The sequence below is a fragment of the Leopardus geoffroyi genome, chromosome B4 (genome assembly GCF_018350155.1).
Source record: "Leopardus geoffroyi isolate Oge1 chromosome B4, O.geoffroyi_Oge1_pat1.0, whole genome shotgun sequence".
NCBI classification, from domain to species: domain Eukaryota; kingdom Metazoa; phylum Chordata; class Mammalia; order Carnivora; family Felidae; genus Leopardus; species Leopardus geoffroyi.
This window is the reverse complement of record NC_059341.1, coordinates 22,463,092-22,478,501: the sequence shown is the minus strand read 5'-3', so window position 1 is coordinate 22,478,501 and position 15,410 is coordinate 22,463,092. Positions and strand designations below refer to the sequence as shown.

The window sequence follows — 15,410 nt, the reverse complement described above, 5'->3', positions numbered from 1 at the left end:
TGACTGTAACTATTCTGAGTTTGAGTGTCCTCAATCTGAACCACTTTGGATAAAGTACGGTGCCTCACAAACATGTGACACGTTACGTATATGGAGAGTGACCCTACTATCGACTAAAAATTAGGGAAATTTTTTACATGTCAATTATACCTCAAGAAAACTGTAGGAAATAAATTTTAAATAAGTAAGTAAAGGGGCACCTGGGTGGCTCAGTCAGTTAAGCATCCAACTGTTGATTTCAGCTCGGGTCATGATCCCATGGTTCATGGGACGGAACCCCGCATCGGGATTTGTGCTGACAAGAGCAAAGCCTGCTTGGGATTCTCTCTCTCCCTCTCTCTCTGCCCCTTCCCTACTCACTGTCTCTATCAAAATAAATAAACAAATTTTAAAATAAGTAAGTAAATAAGTAAATAAATAAATAGGGGGTACTTTCTATATATGCTTGAAATGAAAGGAGTCATCCTTTTCTTAACTACTAAAGAATTTATCTACATCAACCAGGCCTCCTGTTCTCTCCTCTTCTGGGTCTGCCACCTTTTGGCAACATGAGCAAAAAGCAAACATACAGCCTATACACTCATTTCATATTTTTAGGCACTTTAATAAAGATTTCAGAGAAAACAGGGTTGAATTTAAACCGACAAATCGGTGGGGCGCCTGGGTGGCTCAGTCGGTTAAGCCTCCAACTTCAGCTCCATCATCAGGGTCATGATCTCACAGTTCGTGGGTTCGAGCCCCGTGTCGGGCTCTGTGCTGACAGCTTGGGGCTGGAGCCTGCTTTGGATTTTGTGTCTCCCTCTCTCTCTGCCCCTCCCCTGTTCACACTCTGTCTCTGTCTTAAAAATAAATAAACGTTAAAAAAAATTTATTTTATTTTTTTTAAATTTTTTTTAACGTTTATTTATACAGAGAGAGACAGAGCATGAACGGGAGAGGGTCAGAGAGAGAGGGAGACACAGAATTGGAAACAGGCTCCAGGCTCTGAGCAGTCAGCACAGAGCCCGACGCGGGGCTTGAACTCACGGACCGTGAGATCGTGACCTGAGCCGAAGTCGGACGCTTAACCGACTGAGCCACCCAGGCGCCCCCAAAAAAATTTTTTTAAATAAATAAACTGACAAATCGAGAGTGAGGATGAAGTACAGGTTCAAATTGTTCAGGCGAATGCCAATTTCCATTTCCACGGAAGATCGAAAGCTGAGTTAGTCAGACATCACTTTGGTAACCGGTTAACTGGCAGGACCGCCGACTTGACACGCTAAATGGGTCTCTCTCTCTGGAGTGTGGAAATCAATAACGGCCTGTCCTCTTCCCCGACCACGCGTGTCGCAGTGGCCCTGCTTCCTTTACTATGTTCTGCATCCTCAAAGGTCAATCTGATCACATGCTTGTGGGGCCTTCGGGGGACCCCCCCCAAAACTTTGTGGTCTGTCAAAAAAGTCATTGCATACAGCCAAGAAACAACAACATCCCAAGGCACAAATGGGTGCTGTCTGTGTAGCTGTCAAGATAACCTGAAAAAACAGGTAGCTGATGACAGCAGAAAGCCAAGAATGCGAAAGGTAAACATCTGTGATTAAAAGGAAAAAAAAACAGAGAATAGAAACAAAACCCTAATGTCAGCTTGCTAAGGAAAAGGGATTCACCACAATCTATCCCTCTGTGCTCTCCTGTACCCTGAAAATGTATTTATGTCTGTCTGTCTATACGTATGTATGTAAGTATGTATGTACGTACATAGGTATGTATATATGTATTCATTCATTCATTCATTCATTCATTCACTGTGCTAAGCACTCAAGTGCTATCTGGGTGCACAGTAATGGATCCTAGGCTTGGCTCAGTAAAGTAAGACCCCCTCACCGCCTGCAGTTTAGATGTATTTGTGGTTGAACATCGGGACACATTTGGGGGGGACTGCCTCCTCTCTGGGTCTCCCCCTCTGACACGCTGATAAAGACAACTGAGGCTTCAGGTCAAACCTTTCCCGTAAGCTGCCTCCGTCTCGCAAACCCACAAAGAGATCTGGAACAACCCAAAGGTGGGCACGATCCACTCAGCCGTTTTGTCCCCTTTGACCTGCCACTTAGCTTTCCCTCACGTTCATTGCAGAACGAGCTCTACTCATTTTGAACGGCAACATGGTCGTACCTGGTCTCTCAGCCTCTCTTGGTGGCCCATGATCGCAGTGGCATGATGGGGGTACTTCTGCTTCAGATGTTCCAGGAAAGCTTCTCTCTTCCTGTCCATCTCAGATGTTTGCATTCCCAGTATTTCTCTGGAACTGCGGGGTCCACCTAGAGTGTGTCTCCTTGGGATATTGCGGGAAGACTTGGAAACTGAAACGCGACTGTTCCCATTAGAAAGGCGTTCCTTGGTTCTGCGACATTCTGCATCTTCTAATGACGTGACTTGTAGATTGCTTTTTCCTTGTTCTGAAAGACCAAAAAAAAAAAACACAGTTTGCAATGAAAGATTTTACTTGAAATGTCATTTACAGAACACTAAGAGGGTTTCTGGCTGCTGTTATTATGTAACTATAACCTAGCAGGTTATTTGTTTTTTAGGCAAGATGGGAACCAAATCAACAAAGGAAATGAGAAAAATTGCACTAACACAAAAAGTTGTAGAGAAAAAGTTGGTCGTTTCGGACTCTTTCCCTGAGATTATTCAGAAGGAGAACACTTGGTCAGACAAGTTTGCAGGCAACTGGGTTACCCCTTACCTTCAACTGTAATTATAGAAAAGTTAGTTCCAGTGATTCTGATTATTTCTTTTGTTTTAATTGCAACCTCATGCTGGTAACAGGACTTTTATAGTTTCATAATCTGACGGTGGTTTCGGAGACACTTATTTCATCCCCAAGACCAAAAATAGGCATTATAATCACAGACAGATGAGCCCCCTGAAAACTCCAGCCCCCCTCCATTAGCATAAACCAAGCAAGCATTAGAATTTTATTAGGTCAATATTACTATTAGGTAAGAATGGAGAGAACGTAAAGGCTTGGACACATTTTGCCTGAAGTGGACTTTAAAACACACAGTGAAAAGGGAAGAGATATGGTACATCTTGATGGCCTTGACCTAGACCCTTGGCCTTGACCTTGGACATGGCCTTTCCAGGCCAAGTTGATTTCCACCTAGAAGGGAGCAAAGGAGGCAGGCGATGACAGTGGATAGGGAATCTCTGCTCATTCTCAATGGTTGGCAAGAAGGGTGTCAGGTCTGCATCTCCTAGCTGACTGAAAAAGGAGAATTACTTCTTAAAAAACAAAACTAGAAAGGGAGAGTTATGAACACTCAAAAGCACTTCAGATTCTCTTACACATCACACAGATGCAGGCAGGATAAGGTACTCCTGATCCGTGAACCCTGGGCTCTCAGGCGTCCTGCCTTTAACCTCACACCCAGACCATACAATATGATCTCTAAACCTCACCATCTTCCTCCATAAAATGAGGATGGCTGGACCAGTATTAGATGTGCAGCGTCTTCTAGCTCTAAATCCTTTAAAACCCAGTCTCAATGAGTTTTTAAAGAAGTTTCCAGTAAAAGCTCATTTACTAATTATTTATCTTTAAAAGTTCTGTGCAGAAAAAAAGATCCACTATTTGAAAGTTCTAGACTTGAGTCTCAGGTAGACAAACGAAACTTCACACCAGTGATACCCAGAGCATCCAGTTTATACACACACCAGCTCATCTAAAGGCCATGCCCCCAGTGCATTTCCCTCGTTGTCTAGAAACGCCTCTGTAGACAACCCCAGGTCTGACGCCCTTTGGGTAGGCATAGTGAACATTTTCAACTCAGGCTGGTTTTCCTATCCTGGTTTTCCATCCGGAGAATGGTGTTCTGGGAACAACTCTTCTTGTTTACCCTTCACTTCTCATTACATTGCTAATTATAGCATCTCCATCAGACACCAATGAGGAAAGGGAGGAAAAAATAGCCAAATTAGTTAATTCTCCTACTCTTCATTAGTTTCAGCAGTAAATTTAGAAGGGGAAGAAGACCGAACTATTGATTAAAAAGATACTGAGAGATTAACTGTATCATTTATTTAGGCTCCCTTCTCATTACGTGGACCCACATGACGGCTGCCTTTTTTGTGGTGTCTTCTTTAATAAAACAGAAGTAACAGGATCCACTGAATAAAGCGAGTTGCAAAAAATGCCATATGTCAGGTTGGTAAATATGTGTGCAATCTGGTTTCGCTTTAGCTTTCGGAGTGCGTGTGTGTGCACATGAGTTTTACATTGGCCAAAAACTTGTTGTATACTTGATATAACACTATTGACTTTTACACAGAATTTTTAACGATTACTTTCAACATCATTAACATATTTTAAAAAATGATCCTGGGCAGCTAGATTAATTGGCAGGATTGAATCTCCGGGAGGGGGACTTCCTCACATGGGCAAACACACAGACACCCATATGGATAAACGTTCGGGCACCTTCAGCCACCAACAGCAGCAGAAAGTTCCATCTGCCTTGCTCTGCCACACAGACTCACAAGAACTATTTTGTCTCATCTAAGGATCCCCAGACAAGGTCAAGACAGCCAGAACGGTAGCCCCTTGGAGACTGAAAACAGTTTTCCGCTTTCTTCCTTCAGATAAATTCGGAAAGGAGCGGGGGAGGGGAGGAGTGGTGGTCTTTGCAGCCAATCTCCTGTCACCATTTACCTTTGGGAAACCCAACTTGCTGACTCTAAACCCCTGCCGTTTTCTAACACTTTGCACCGGAAGGTCACGTCAGCCTTAGGTTACTTTCCCATTTTCTCTTTTTTGTGCATTCTTCTAAAATGTCTCGAGTTGTTTAACAAGGTTGAATGTGACTTGGAGGAAGGCAGCAAAAGCACTGATGCCCAAATGTGCCAACGGCCAAAGGCACAGTCCTTTGGCAGACGCCCAATTGAGGGCGGAGCTCACTCCTTCCCGTGGCTCCCTTTCTTGCCCTTCACCCCACTCCGCTATCGGCCCGGTCTGTCTCCCGTCCCACCACCAGGCACCTGCTCACCGGCACCAACAGCACCCCAACCCTACTGTCCACACAAAGCCACCTGAACACGCGTCCCGGTCACCTGAGCCCTTTCCTCAGGGAGGCTCAGTTCTTGGGGGCTCTCAATTCCCGGGCCTGAGGGAGAACTGACAACTCTACCACTCCAGTCATTTGGGGACACCGTGACCCTTCAGCTGGGGAGAAAAACTAAGCAGGGCAAAACAAGAGGCGACCGGGCAAAGGACAGGTAGTCACAATTCCACAGCCGTGGAGTCAGAGATCTGAGTCCCACCCATTCTTCACTATCCACAAAGCCATCCACACAGAAATCCAGTTCTATTTCTTGTCTGGAGTGCACTCTGGTGCTAACATTGAAGTATGGGTGTGTCCAGCCACTTGCTATTCTGGGAATCCGTGTCAAACAAACAACGATGCTGTAGCGTGAAGGCAAGGCTTCCAGTTTCCCCTTCCTGCCGCTCCCAGCCTCCGCACGGCCCCGGGAAACTGCTCTTCCTAGCTCACTCCAAGCAGGGCACAGAGCAGAACAGGAGCGTCGAGCAGAGAACAGCCCCTCCGGCATTCCCGGGAGCGGAAGCAGGGATGAGGAGGGCAGCAGTGCCAGAGAGACTCTGCTGAGACGCGGCAGGTTTTCCTGCGGGCAGGAGCCCACGGGAGCTGAAGGCTGGCCTCCGGGCCACAGCTCAGGTGGCCTCAGCCAAGTCAGCTGACTTCACAGCAAGAGATTTGAGACCTCGCATCCTTCAGACATTCCACGCCTGCCTTCCACCTGCGAGCCAGCGACAAGACTTCCCTGAGATTTTATTCCCGAGTTCAGATTCGGTAGGCCACAGCCTCTTTGAGAAGGAGTCCCTCCCTTCTTTGTAGTGGCTTCCGGTTCGCTATCTCCAAGATGGAGCTTTGCAATGGTGCCAGGATCCTCTCTTGTCATAGGAACACCGTGGGGGGTTGCTGTTTCGTCTGGCTGTACAACCCCTCCGGGCCTTCTGTGGCAGCGACAGGATTTTGTCCGTCCGTGACTTCAAACCATAACGTTCTCCTGCTGCATACACAGAAAGGCTGCGTTTTCCAGCCTTCATCTAGCTGGGGCCTGGTCCTAATTCCTCCGGTCAATGCAGTGTGGGTGGCCAGAGGTGATGTGGGCCACCTTCAGCCCTGGCCCCCAGCCTTGCCGAATGATCTTCCGTGCTCCTTCTCTTTGATCTTGGGCTAGCTGCCAGTCAAAGCTCCAGAGGAAGCCGTCAAGGCCTTGGCAAATGGCGGCAGGCTACACAGAAGGGGCCTAGGTCCCAGAGCTGGCCTGAAGGTGGGCCCTCAGGAGATCCACCTGGCCGGGAATATCCACATTCCACTGTGTTCAAAACATTACTGTTGGTTGTGCTAAACCACAGAGATTACAGGGTTGTTACGGCAATTCGCCTATCTGACTAATACACATCCCATATTCTGTTGGGGGCCCACGGGATTTCTTGCTTTCCCAGTTCTCTTGTTAATATCATACAGATCACCACCATATACGAACTGGCACAGAAACTACAGCCGAAATCAGACCATTATATATATTCACCTAAAAACCCTTAAAAATTAAATACGGGGTAAATAAGATTTCTGGGATAGACAGAATAGGAACAGCCCTTCTGCTCCCCGGAAAAACATTCTCAGCTCAGGTGTTGGTTAGATGATTCATTCATTCTCGAAAATATTTATTGAGTGCCTACTCCGTACATTGAAAGGAGTTAGGAAATACAGTGAAGTTGTGATCGAGAGAGACATAATCCCCTTCCCTTACAGAGGATCCACATTATAATGAGGGAAGCAGACAAACAATACATCATATAAATGTCACGTAGTGATAAGTGCTCTTTAGGATAAAACAGGCCAGGGGCAGAGACTGATGGGGCAATTTTAGAATTCTGGGCAAAGACTTGAGTATCTGGGACTCCCCAAGCTTGCGCTCTGTGGCCAGGGCCATTTTTTGCAAGTTCAAGGTGTACAATGTGTTGGTTTGATACATTTACATATTGCAAAAAATGATTACCAGCAGAGCAAATACTATCTCGAAACACTGGTGGATCAGGGGTTGGCGGAGGCAAGCAGGTGGGCTGACAACACTTTACCTGCCCAGGGGTTTCAAGAGCTTAGGGGCCTGAGCAAAAGCTTCAGGGCCACTGTGGGCAGATAGAGGCGGCCCGAGGAACCTCCCCCAGGATCGCTCCAAGGAGCCCATGGGCTTTAAAGGGAGTGTGATAGTCTTAGACTACAGGTTAGCCAATAACTACGGAGCGCACACAGGGCACCTCGCAGTATACTTTCACGCTGTTGTTTTTCTAGTAAGCTGCCTACTCAGCCACGGAAACCTCACTGATTAGAGCCATTCTTGGGGCGACCATCTGCCCCAATTTGCCAAAACAGTTGTGGGTTACAACTGCCGTCCCCGCAAAATTATTCATAGGGTTCCTTTTCACTCTCCAAAGTGTCTCAGTCTGGACAATAAGTTACATGATCACCCAGGGGATCCTTATCTACAGTGGATTGGTAAACGCCAAGCCCGGCGGTGGAATAATTAGCCTTTGGTTCAAGAAATATTTATTGAGTGTTTTCTACGTGCCTGGTGTTCTGTTAGTGCAGGAAATGCAAAGATGAGGAAGACCTGGTCTGCCCTGGAATATCACGTTCTTATTGGGTGCAACCATCAAGAATGCCGGGCTAGAAATGGACACGGTGTATTACGCATGATGTGAACAGAGGCCTGGCTTCCCTGTGTGGTCCTCGTGCTGACCAAAGAACTGAAACTGATGCCATCCTCCTTCGCTGCATCGCTTCACCCAGAACTCAACAGGACCCTACACATCCAATCTGAATGCTTCTCACCCTTACGATCTCTCCAGCCACCCCTCCCAATCTCCCTGACTTCTAAATACTCAAGTGTCCCAGGGTGTACTGGGGACCTGTCCTCCTGCACACAGACCCAGTCCTAGCAGTTCTGACATTGACCCCCGCCTGTCCTCCTCAATTCGAGTGGAGAATATCCACGCTGCAATCAGCATCTCCGCTTGGATGCCTGATATAAACCTCTGGATCCTAACCTACCCAAAGGACTTCCTATTTTCCCCTCCACTTCCAAACTATACACACCCTCTCCTCCTCAACTCCACTCAAATGCTTTCCCTTTTGAGTAAATGGCAACTCCATTCCTCCAGCTAGGCAGGCCAACATTTCTGAAATCATCTCTGACTTCTCCTTTTCTCTTATATCCCACATCCAATCCCTCAGCAAATTCTTTTGCCTTAACTTTCAGTATACATCTGGAAGTGTCTCATCACCTGTTCTACCACCTGCTGGTCCAACCTGGTCCCTGGTTTACAGCAGAAGCCTCCAAAATGGCTCCCTGCCCTTCCCCTACCCCCCGTGTGGGTTATTCTCGGCATAGCACCCAATATTTCTCTTTTATAAGACAAGTCAGACCTGCTAGCCTCTCCCCAGCTCTTTTGAAATAATCAAATCTCTGCCACAGTCTCACAGCCCTATGTGATTTGGCTTGGATTACCTCTTACCCTCTTTTCTCCCAGCCTTCTCCCATGTCCTTGCCGTTCTTTGAACATGTTCCTGCTATTCCCTCCCTCACCTCTTTCAGATGTTTATTCAGATATACACCAGTGAGGGTCTCCCTGATAACCCTATCTACAGTTTCACCCGCAACCCATGCACTTCCTGTTCCCTTTCCCTGCCTACAGTCTTATTTCTACTTAATAGAGTTACTAGATAAAATATAAAATGCCCAATTAAAATGAAATTTCAAGTCAATAATGAATAATTTCAGCATAAGTATGTCCCAAATAGTGCACGGGATATACTCCTACAAAAATAATTATCTGTTGCTCATCTGAAACTCAAATTTAACTGGGTATTTAACTCAAATACAGGGTATTTTTACTCGCTAAACTTGGGAACGCTGGCATCTAACATGCTATGTATTTTATGTATCTGTTCATTGTCTCTCTTTACCACCTCCTTCCCTCCAAACATGGCTCTTAGAACAGAAGTTCAGTGAGGGCAAGTATTTTTCATCTACTTTGTTCACTGTTTCTCCCACTGAATGAATGGGTAAATGAATAAAGTGATTACATTCCCTCAGCCTGACTATCCCCAGCCTCTGAAGCATCTTTGAATTGCTGTGTTTGTTTGAAAGTTATTTCTTAAATTGGTCCCATTCTAATTGCCCCTGTAGATTCTGGGTCATTTATTTCAACAGATGGAATCCTTGCTGTAGGATCCTGCCCTACCAGATAAGGGGGGGAGGGGGGGTGGCAGCCTTATCTCCCACTGGACCCCACTGACCAGGCGCCCTCACGGAGAGTGCTCTGTTTTAGAAACACAAACACAGACACCTAGACGGAAGACTGTAGGACTGGGGGATCCTCCAGGGTTTTCTAAGCTTCAGGTTTCCCGCATTTCACAGGACAGGGGTAAGGTGGGGAGGGGGGGTGTTTTAATTGCAGTGCTTCTGCCTAGCTTAGTTTTGCATTTTCAATGTGGATGAGTCATTTGTTACTTCCCTTTCGCCTTTTTAAAGCACACACACCTTTTCCCCTGTGCATAATCCCTACTCCCACGCAGAGCACTGTAGACCCGCTAAGGCTTCTTTTAGTTCCTAACTGGCCTCTGGATGAACCTGGGGTAGGGTGGGCGGGGATGGTTTCGGATTGTGCGGGTTTATGAACACGCTGCCTATATGATACCATATGATAGGCTCTATAGGCTCTGGCATCACAGACGTCAGATACTGGAAAGCAGAGAAGTCCTTTCTCTACCCAGCCTCGCTGTGAAATTTCTTTGGAACAACATAAGCTTCTGGAAATTCCCTACGGAAAAGACAAGTCTATTACAGACACAATTAAAGGAAAACTGCCTGGAGAAAATTTACCAAAATTCTCTAACAACTCCCAACTTTTGAATAGAGAGATTCACAGAGTCCCATCCATCATCCACATAGAGGTACAAGTGCTCCCCTACTGCTCTGATCTGTAAAATAAAACATCCCTAAACTCTGTAATTTAACTCTAAAATTCCGCAAAACTTGCATCCAGTGTGCATTTGCCTCATGGGATCCCCCAACCAATGAATGGAAATGCTGCCCTCCCAGAGATAGCCTCCCAGAAACAGCTCCTTTCTCCCACGGCTGGAGCAGTGAGTATTAAAAGCTGCTTTTAGCGATATATTTTGTCATTGCCTAGAGATACAACACATACTGAATGCTTACTGTCCCACAAACGCGGTATCCCCAAGCCACTTCTTTTGCTGCTTACGAAAACCCTGCCAGAGATCAAGTCAGACCCAAGAAATCACAGCTCTCCACTCAGTTTTGAAAACGCACCACCCCAAGAAAAGCGCGTTTTCTTTGCCATGCGCCCCGTCTCGGGATTATAAAAAGCAGCCCGCGCCGAGGAACACGCTTAACTGTAACTCCATCTTTGAATGAGTCTGTTACTTACCCTGCTTCTGCCTGCTGTCTGCTGAGTAAGGAAGGCACGGCTCACATTTCTGGCTTTCATTTTCTTCCATTGTCCCTGCCTACGGCACAAGCTCCTTGCTGCTCTTTAAACTTCAGAGCGCAGTTCTGAAAGCTCCCAGAAAGCGCCTGGAAGGGGGCCCTGGGCTGGGGCGGGGGGGGGGGGAGGGGACCGTGCGAAACCCCACCCCAAACTATTCTCCACTCCGGTGCAAAGTCTCTCTCGCCGGAGAAAACTGCATTCCAGCGTCGGGCCGCCCCCGTCCCTCCGTGCCTGCGTCCCCGCGTCCGTCCGTCCGTCAGTCCGCCAGCCCGACTGGTCCCGGAGGAAGGGGGGAGGGGGGAGAGCCTGTGCCCCGGAGCCACCCGCCGCCCCTGGCTGGGGCGAGCCCTGCGCGGCGCGCGTGGGAGGCCCCAACAGGTGATGGGCTGTCCGACCAGGACCCGGACTGCCTGGTTTGCACCGCTGCGAACTGCCGAGATCCCGCAGCCGGGGAAGGAAAACATTTCACATAGGATCGCCGGCGAGAACTGGAAGTCCGTTCCCTGGGTTCTTGAATCTCAGACACAGAAGGAGCCTCCCAAGTAGGCTGCTATACATATTAATACACAGCCAACTGCAGAACATCCCAAATTTGAGTGAAATCTCTTTATAAAAAAGAAAGAAAGAAAGCAAGCCCTTATGTTGAATGTTGTTAAGTAAACACTTTCTGGCAATAACTGTTTAGAACCTGATTAACACAAAGAAGTTGTTTACTTTTCGCACAGTCAGTATCAATCACTTACACTGAACTTTAAAAAGAGTTTGTACCCCCATTTGCTTAGGCTTTGACACCTCTCCTTTCCCCCAACACACACACACACACACACACACACACACACACACACACACCCCTTGCTCACAAATCTTGAAAAGTAAACTAGTAAAGTCAACCTTCCGAATCTCTCAAGTTAATTACTTTAAAATATCTGAAAGGCAAAAAAATTGCTTTTCTTTGGTTGGGCAGAGTTACATCCAACATACTCATTCTCCTTTTAAGCTATCTACAAATATTTATTTTGTTCTTTACCCAGTCCTTGAAAAATTGGCAAATTTCCCAGAAAGTGAAAATAGGAGGCACAATGTCCACACACACACACAAAAAAGATGGGAAAATAATCTAAGCAACATTAGCTCTGTCATTTCAGCCATCTAAAAGTAACACAATCACCAGTAGGAAGAGTGTTATATTTTAATCTGTAGTGGCCTCATCAGTTGAGGGGAAAAGAGGACAATGGGTAGCTTGCTGACCATACCTTTGTGCAGTTTAACAGGCCATTCAGGCAAGGTCTTAGATTAATTTAGATCAAGAATTTGTGCAGAACAATGGCTGGCCTATCCTCCAGATTCTGACCTCGAGTCACCTGTGTGTTTTGGCAGCGTGGGAGACATATTTTGGCCATCTGGGACAAAAAAGATGCGGAAGGCCCATAGGGACAAAGGATATGGGGAAAATGGACATGCCAGAGATTGAGCCAAACTCTCACATAGGAAGGGAAGAAGAAAAGAAAGACCCTGAAACTCCTAACAGGATTTTTCTTGAAATCCAACATGTGGGGAATCTTCTAGAAAGTTAAAGCCATGTCTGGCAGCATGAATACAGGCAATTGAGTCGACAGGGCTCAAGGTCTCCACGACTTTGCGGCAGAATTACCTGGTAATCTTGCTTTAAGGAGGAACTAATCTTACACAGTTTCTGTACTGGTTCCCTGTGGGCAAACGAGTAAACGCCAGAGGAGTCTTGTTTTAACCTTACTATTTCCTCAGATACAAAATGTTCAGGAAGGAGGGATTTGTGTTCAGGCCCCCGGGTCCAGATTGTCCTGATCCTTGGGTAGTTGTTGTGAATTTGTCTTCAAATTAACAATGCCAGGGACGGTTGGAGTGGTGGGGAGGGACACACCAGAGGATGTCCCTGGGCTCTCACCTGACTTGCTTTGGTGCCCGAAGAGCCTGTTCCTACCAGCTCCTACCTGTCACTTGACACAGTGCAGTGGCAAGACCCCCAGGGTGAAGGAGACAACAGCATACCTACCATAGCAGCCCATAACAACCAACAGCCCACTGCCTGCTGGGAAGCCTTTCTGGCTAGCTCAGTTCAGGCGGGGGTGGGGAAAAAAAATCCATTTTTACATGCAGATTTTGCTTTCCTGGGGCTGTTTGGAAAGTGGGAGAGCAGCCCTTCAAGGCCCTGTGGATCCCCAACTGGGCAAAATAAGGGCAGGTCTCCCACCAGTTCTAAACTCTGGTTAGTTTCCAGGCAGCCCAAGGAACCCCCTCTGCCCACCACGTGTTCAAGCTGCTGGGACCCTCCCCTCCCCCACAGGCAACGCAGACTGCGGCCTGTGTAGATATTCCTCCAAGGAAAACTCTTTGTGGAATGCGCAAAACAAAAAGGCATTAAGAGCGAAGATAATTAACATGAATCATTAAGGACCAGGAAATCTAGACATATAGTTACAGTAAATCACATTCTCTTGGATAGTTCAACTTTCTGACCATTCTATGGGGGAAAGCTTCTACCAGATTAGTTACTGGCCTTTTGTTCCTTCTCCTTGAGAACGAGAACTGAAAACAATTTGAGAAAGCCCTGTATTAATGCCTTTGCACTGACTATTCTGTACAACGCTCTTCAAAGCACACAGACCTTACTAGGACTATTTTGCTAATTGTCAGCTTCTCTGAGAGGGGTCTCTAGAAAATACTAACCGTTTTCTGCAATCTCCATAAGCTCAGTAACTCAGATCTTCATGAAAAATACTATTATTGTCATTGCTATAGCTGCGGAAATGTTCTTTCTGGAAGAAACCCTATTTGAACTAGAAACATGCCGTGCTTTTAGGTTTAATTTAATTTCTAGGTTTAAAAATTGCTATTACAAACCAATCTGCCTACTGCCGTACTTTGAAATGTGCTGTGAAAGGCAGAAGGAAAGCGGGAAGAACTTGAAATGTGATTTTCCTGCACTCATATAGAGAGCTACAATAATGATACCAGGGGGCTGAATTTTCAACTCCATTTCTGTTAACCAGGGAAGGTGCAAGACTATTTCTTGCTTAATGGCTCCATATGTTGGCAATTCATGACTCAAAATGAGCTAACACACAAAAAAATGTCATTTAAAAGGAAAGACAAGTGATGAGATAAAAGGGCAAATGGTGATTTTGCAGGCGGAACAATCCTGTTGCAGAACTGGGCCACTACTGGGTTTGAAAACACAACTTAAACAGACATCCGCCATGACAGGCGTTAGTGACAACAGTCAGAAACTATTGCGTGTGACTGCTTAGCAGGCCTATTTAATTACAGAGCTGTGGAAAGCATGTCAGCTCTTCCTTTATGTGAGTTTTTCAAGAGAGAAATCATTGCTAGAATCCAGCCTTCGTGGAATTGCACTGATAGGTCCCAAATTCTTTTTTTAGTTTAAATGCTATTCGGCACGTGGAAACCAATTTGACAATAAATTTCATAATAAAAAAATAAATAAATACAAAATAAAAGATAAAAAAAATGCTATTCGGCACAGGATCACCTACGATGATTTGACACGAGGACACGAAAGAAATACTTAATGCTAGCAGAAGCCATAAAATGTAATTGTCAAAGGCATTGGTCACTGAAAGGAAAACTAAACAAAATAAAGTGAAAAACAAATAAGCCAAAAATGTTTCAACCGGAGCCCCCTTTGACGTGTTACACATTGCCTTTCTGAAGGGAACACCCCTGAGTGTCAGCCTGGAGTTCAGAAATGAAAGACTTGTGACAATTGGGAGAACATTTGCTTAAATGGACGATCTGGTGAATGAAATGCGGGCTCTCCCACCTTACTCTTGCCAGCAGTGTGTCAGCTGGTTAGGGTGACCTTACACTTAAATATAAACCAGAGCACTTGTGGCCGCGAAAGGGGACACTATAAATAATTGCAACAGGACAAGACGCGGAAACCACGACTGTCCCTGGCAAACCAGGACAGATGGTCCCCTCTGTGTAGCCCAAGATATAACCCCATGTGTTCTTCGGGTTTCCAAATGCAAAACGAGACCAAAGAAGGCTGTTTCAGTTTCCCCACATCGACCTCACCAGAGAAATTTAAGCATTAATTAAAGGTGTGAACCGTCATCTGAGCTGTTTTACAAGCCCCACCAACCACTTCACATTGAAGAACAAAAATCTCACAATAGCGTAATCTGTATGATTCATCCATCAAAACAGAATTTCCCTTTCTATGTTTAGGGCGAAGAGCTCACAGATGTGACCATGGAACCATTTCTATCTCTAGCATTCTCTCCAGAGGGTAACCAATCTTCCTGCTCTTACTTGAGTCCTTAAAATCCCAGCTGCTCCAAGGAGACCTGGCCAGCCAAGGAGAAGTGAGTGGACCAAAAGCCTCCCCCACCGCTCACGTCTCTCTGTATACCGATGTCTTGGAACTTTTCTCCCTACCCCGTAAAATTCTTCATGCAATTATGAACACAAACTACACTTAGATCCAATGTGTTAATGCTTTAAGCATATTTGCTTTCTTTTCAAGAGAATCCATTGATGTCCATTTTTATCGGGGTTTCTTTTATCTCTTTTAAGTTGGAAGACGCTGGAAAGCAAAGACCACGTCTGCCAAGCAGCGTCGCTGGGGCGGCCCATGTGTGCAGCACATCATGGGGAAACCAGCGCTCAGCTCTGCTTCACGTGGTCACAGCAGACCAAGTCTGGCTTCCAGGTGGCGACTTTCAAGTGAAAATTCCAACTGATGTACGCTCCGCCCCCCCCCCCCTTTATCCCAGAGTGGGCTAAACTGTGTTATATTCTATAGAGTTCCTAGAGGCGGAACCCATGA

The 15,410-nt window shown here is 46.2% G+C and overlaps 1 protein-coding gene across 13 annotated transcripts in view; it reads right to left on the bottom strand.

Annotated features, from left to right (window-relative positions):
- KIAA1217 (KIAA1217 ortholog) overlaps positions 1-15,410 on the bottom strand; it is a 451,458-nt gene that overhangs the window by 291,764 nt on the left and 144,284 nt on the right. For 7 of the 13 annotated variants that reach the window (XM_045462891.1, XM_045462888.1, XM_045462886.1 and 4 more), the window contains one exon: positions 2,155-2,438. In XM_045462891.1, the coding sequence (XP_045318847.1) occupies positions 2,155-2,268 (114 nt within the window). In that variant the 5' untranslated portion in view covers positions 2,269-2,438. Of the gene's footprint in view, positions 1-2,154; positions 2,439-10,519; positions 10,890-15,410 lie in introns of those variants that run through there. The other 6 variants (XM_045462889.1, XM_045462903.1, XM_045462890.1 and 3 more) reach the window with 2 other exon arrangements.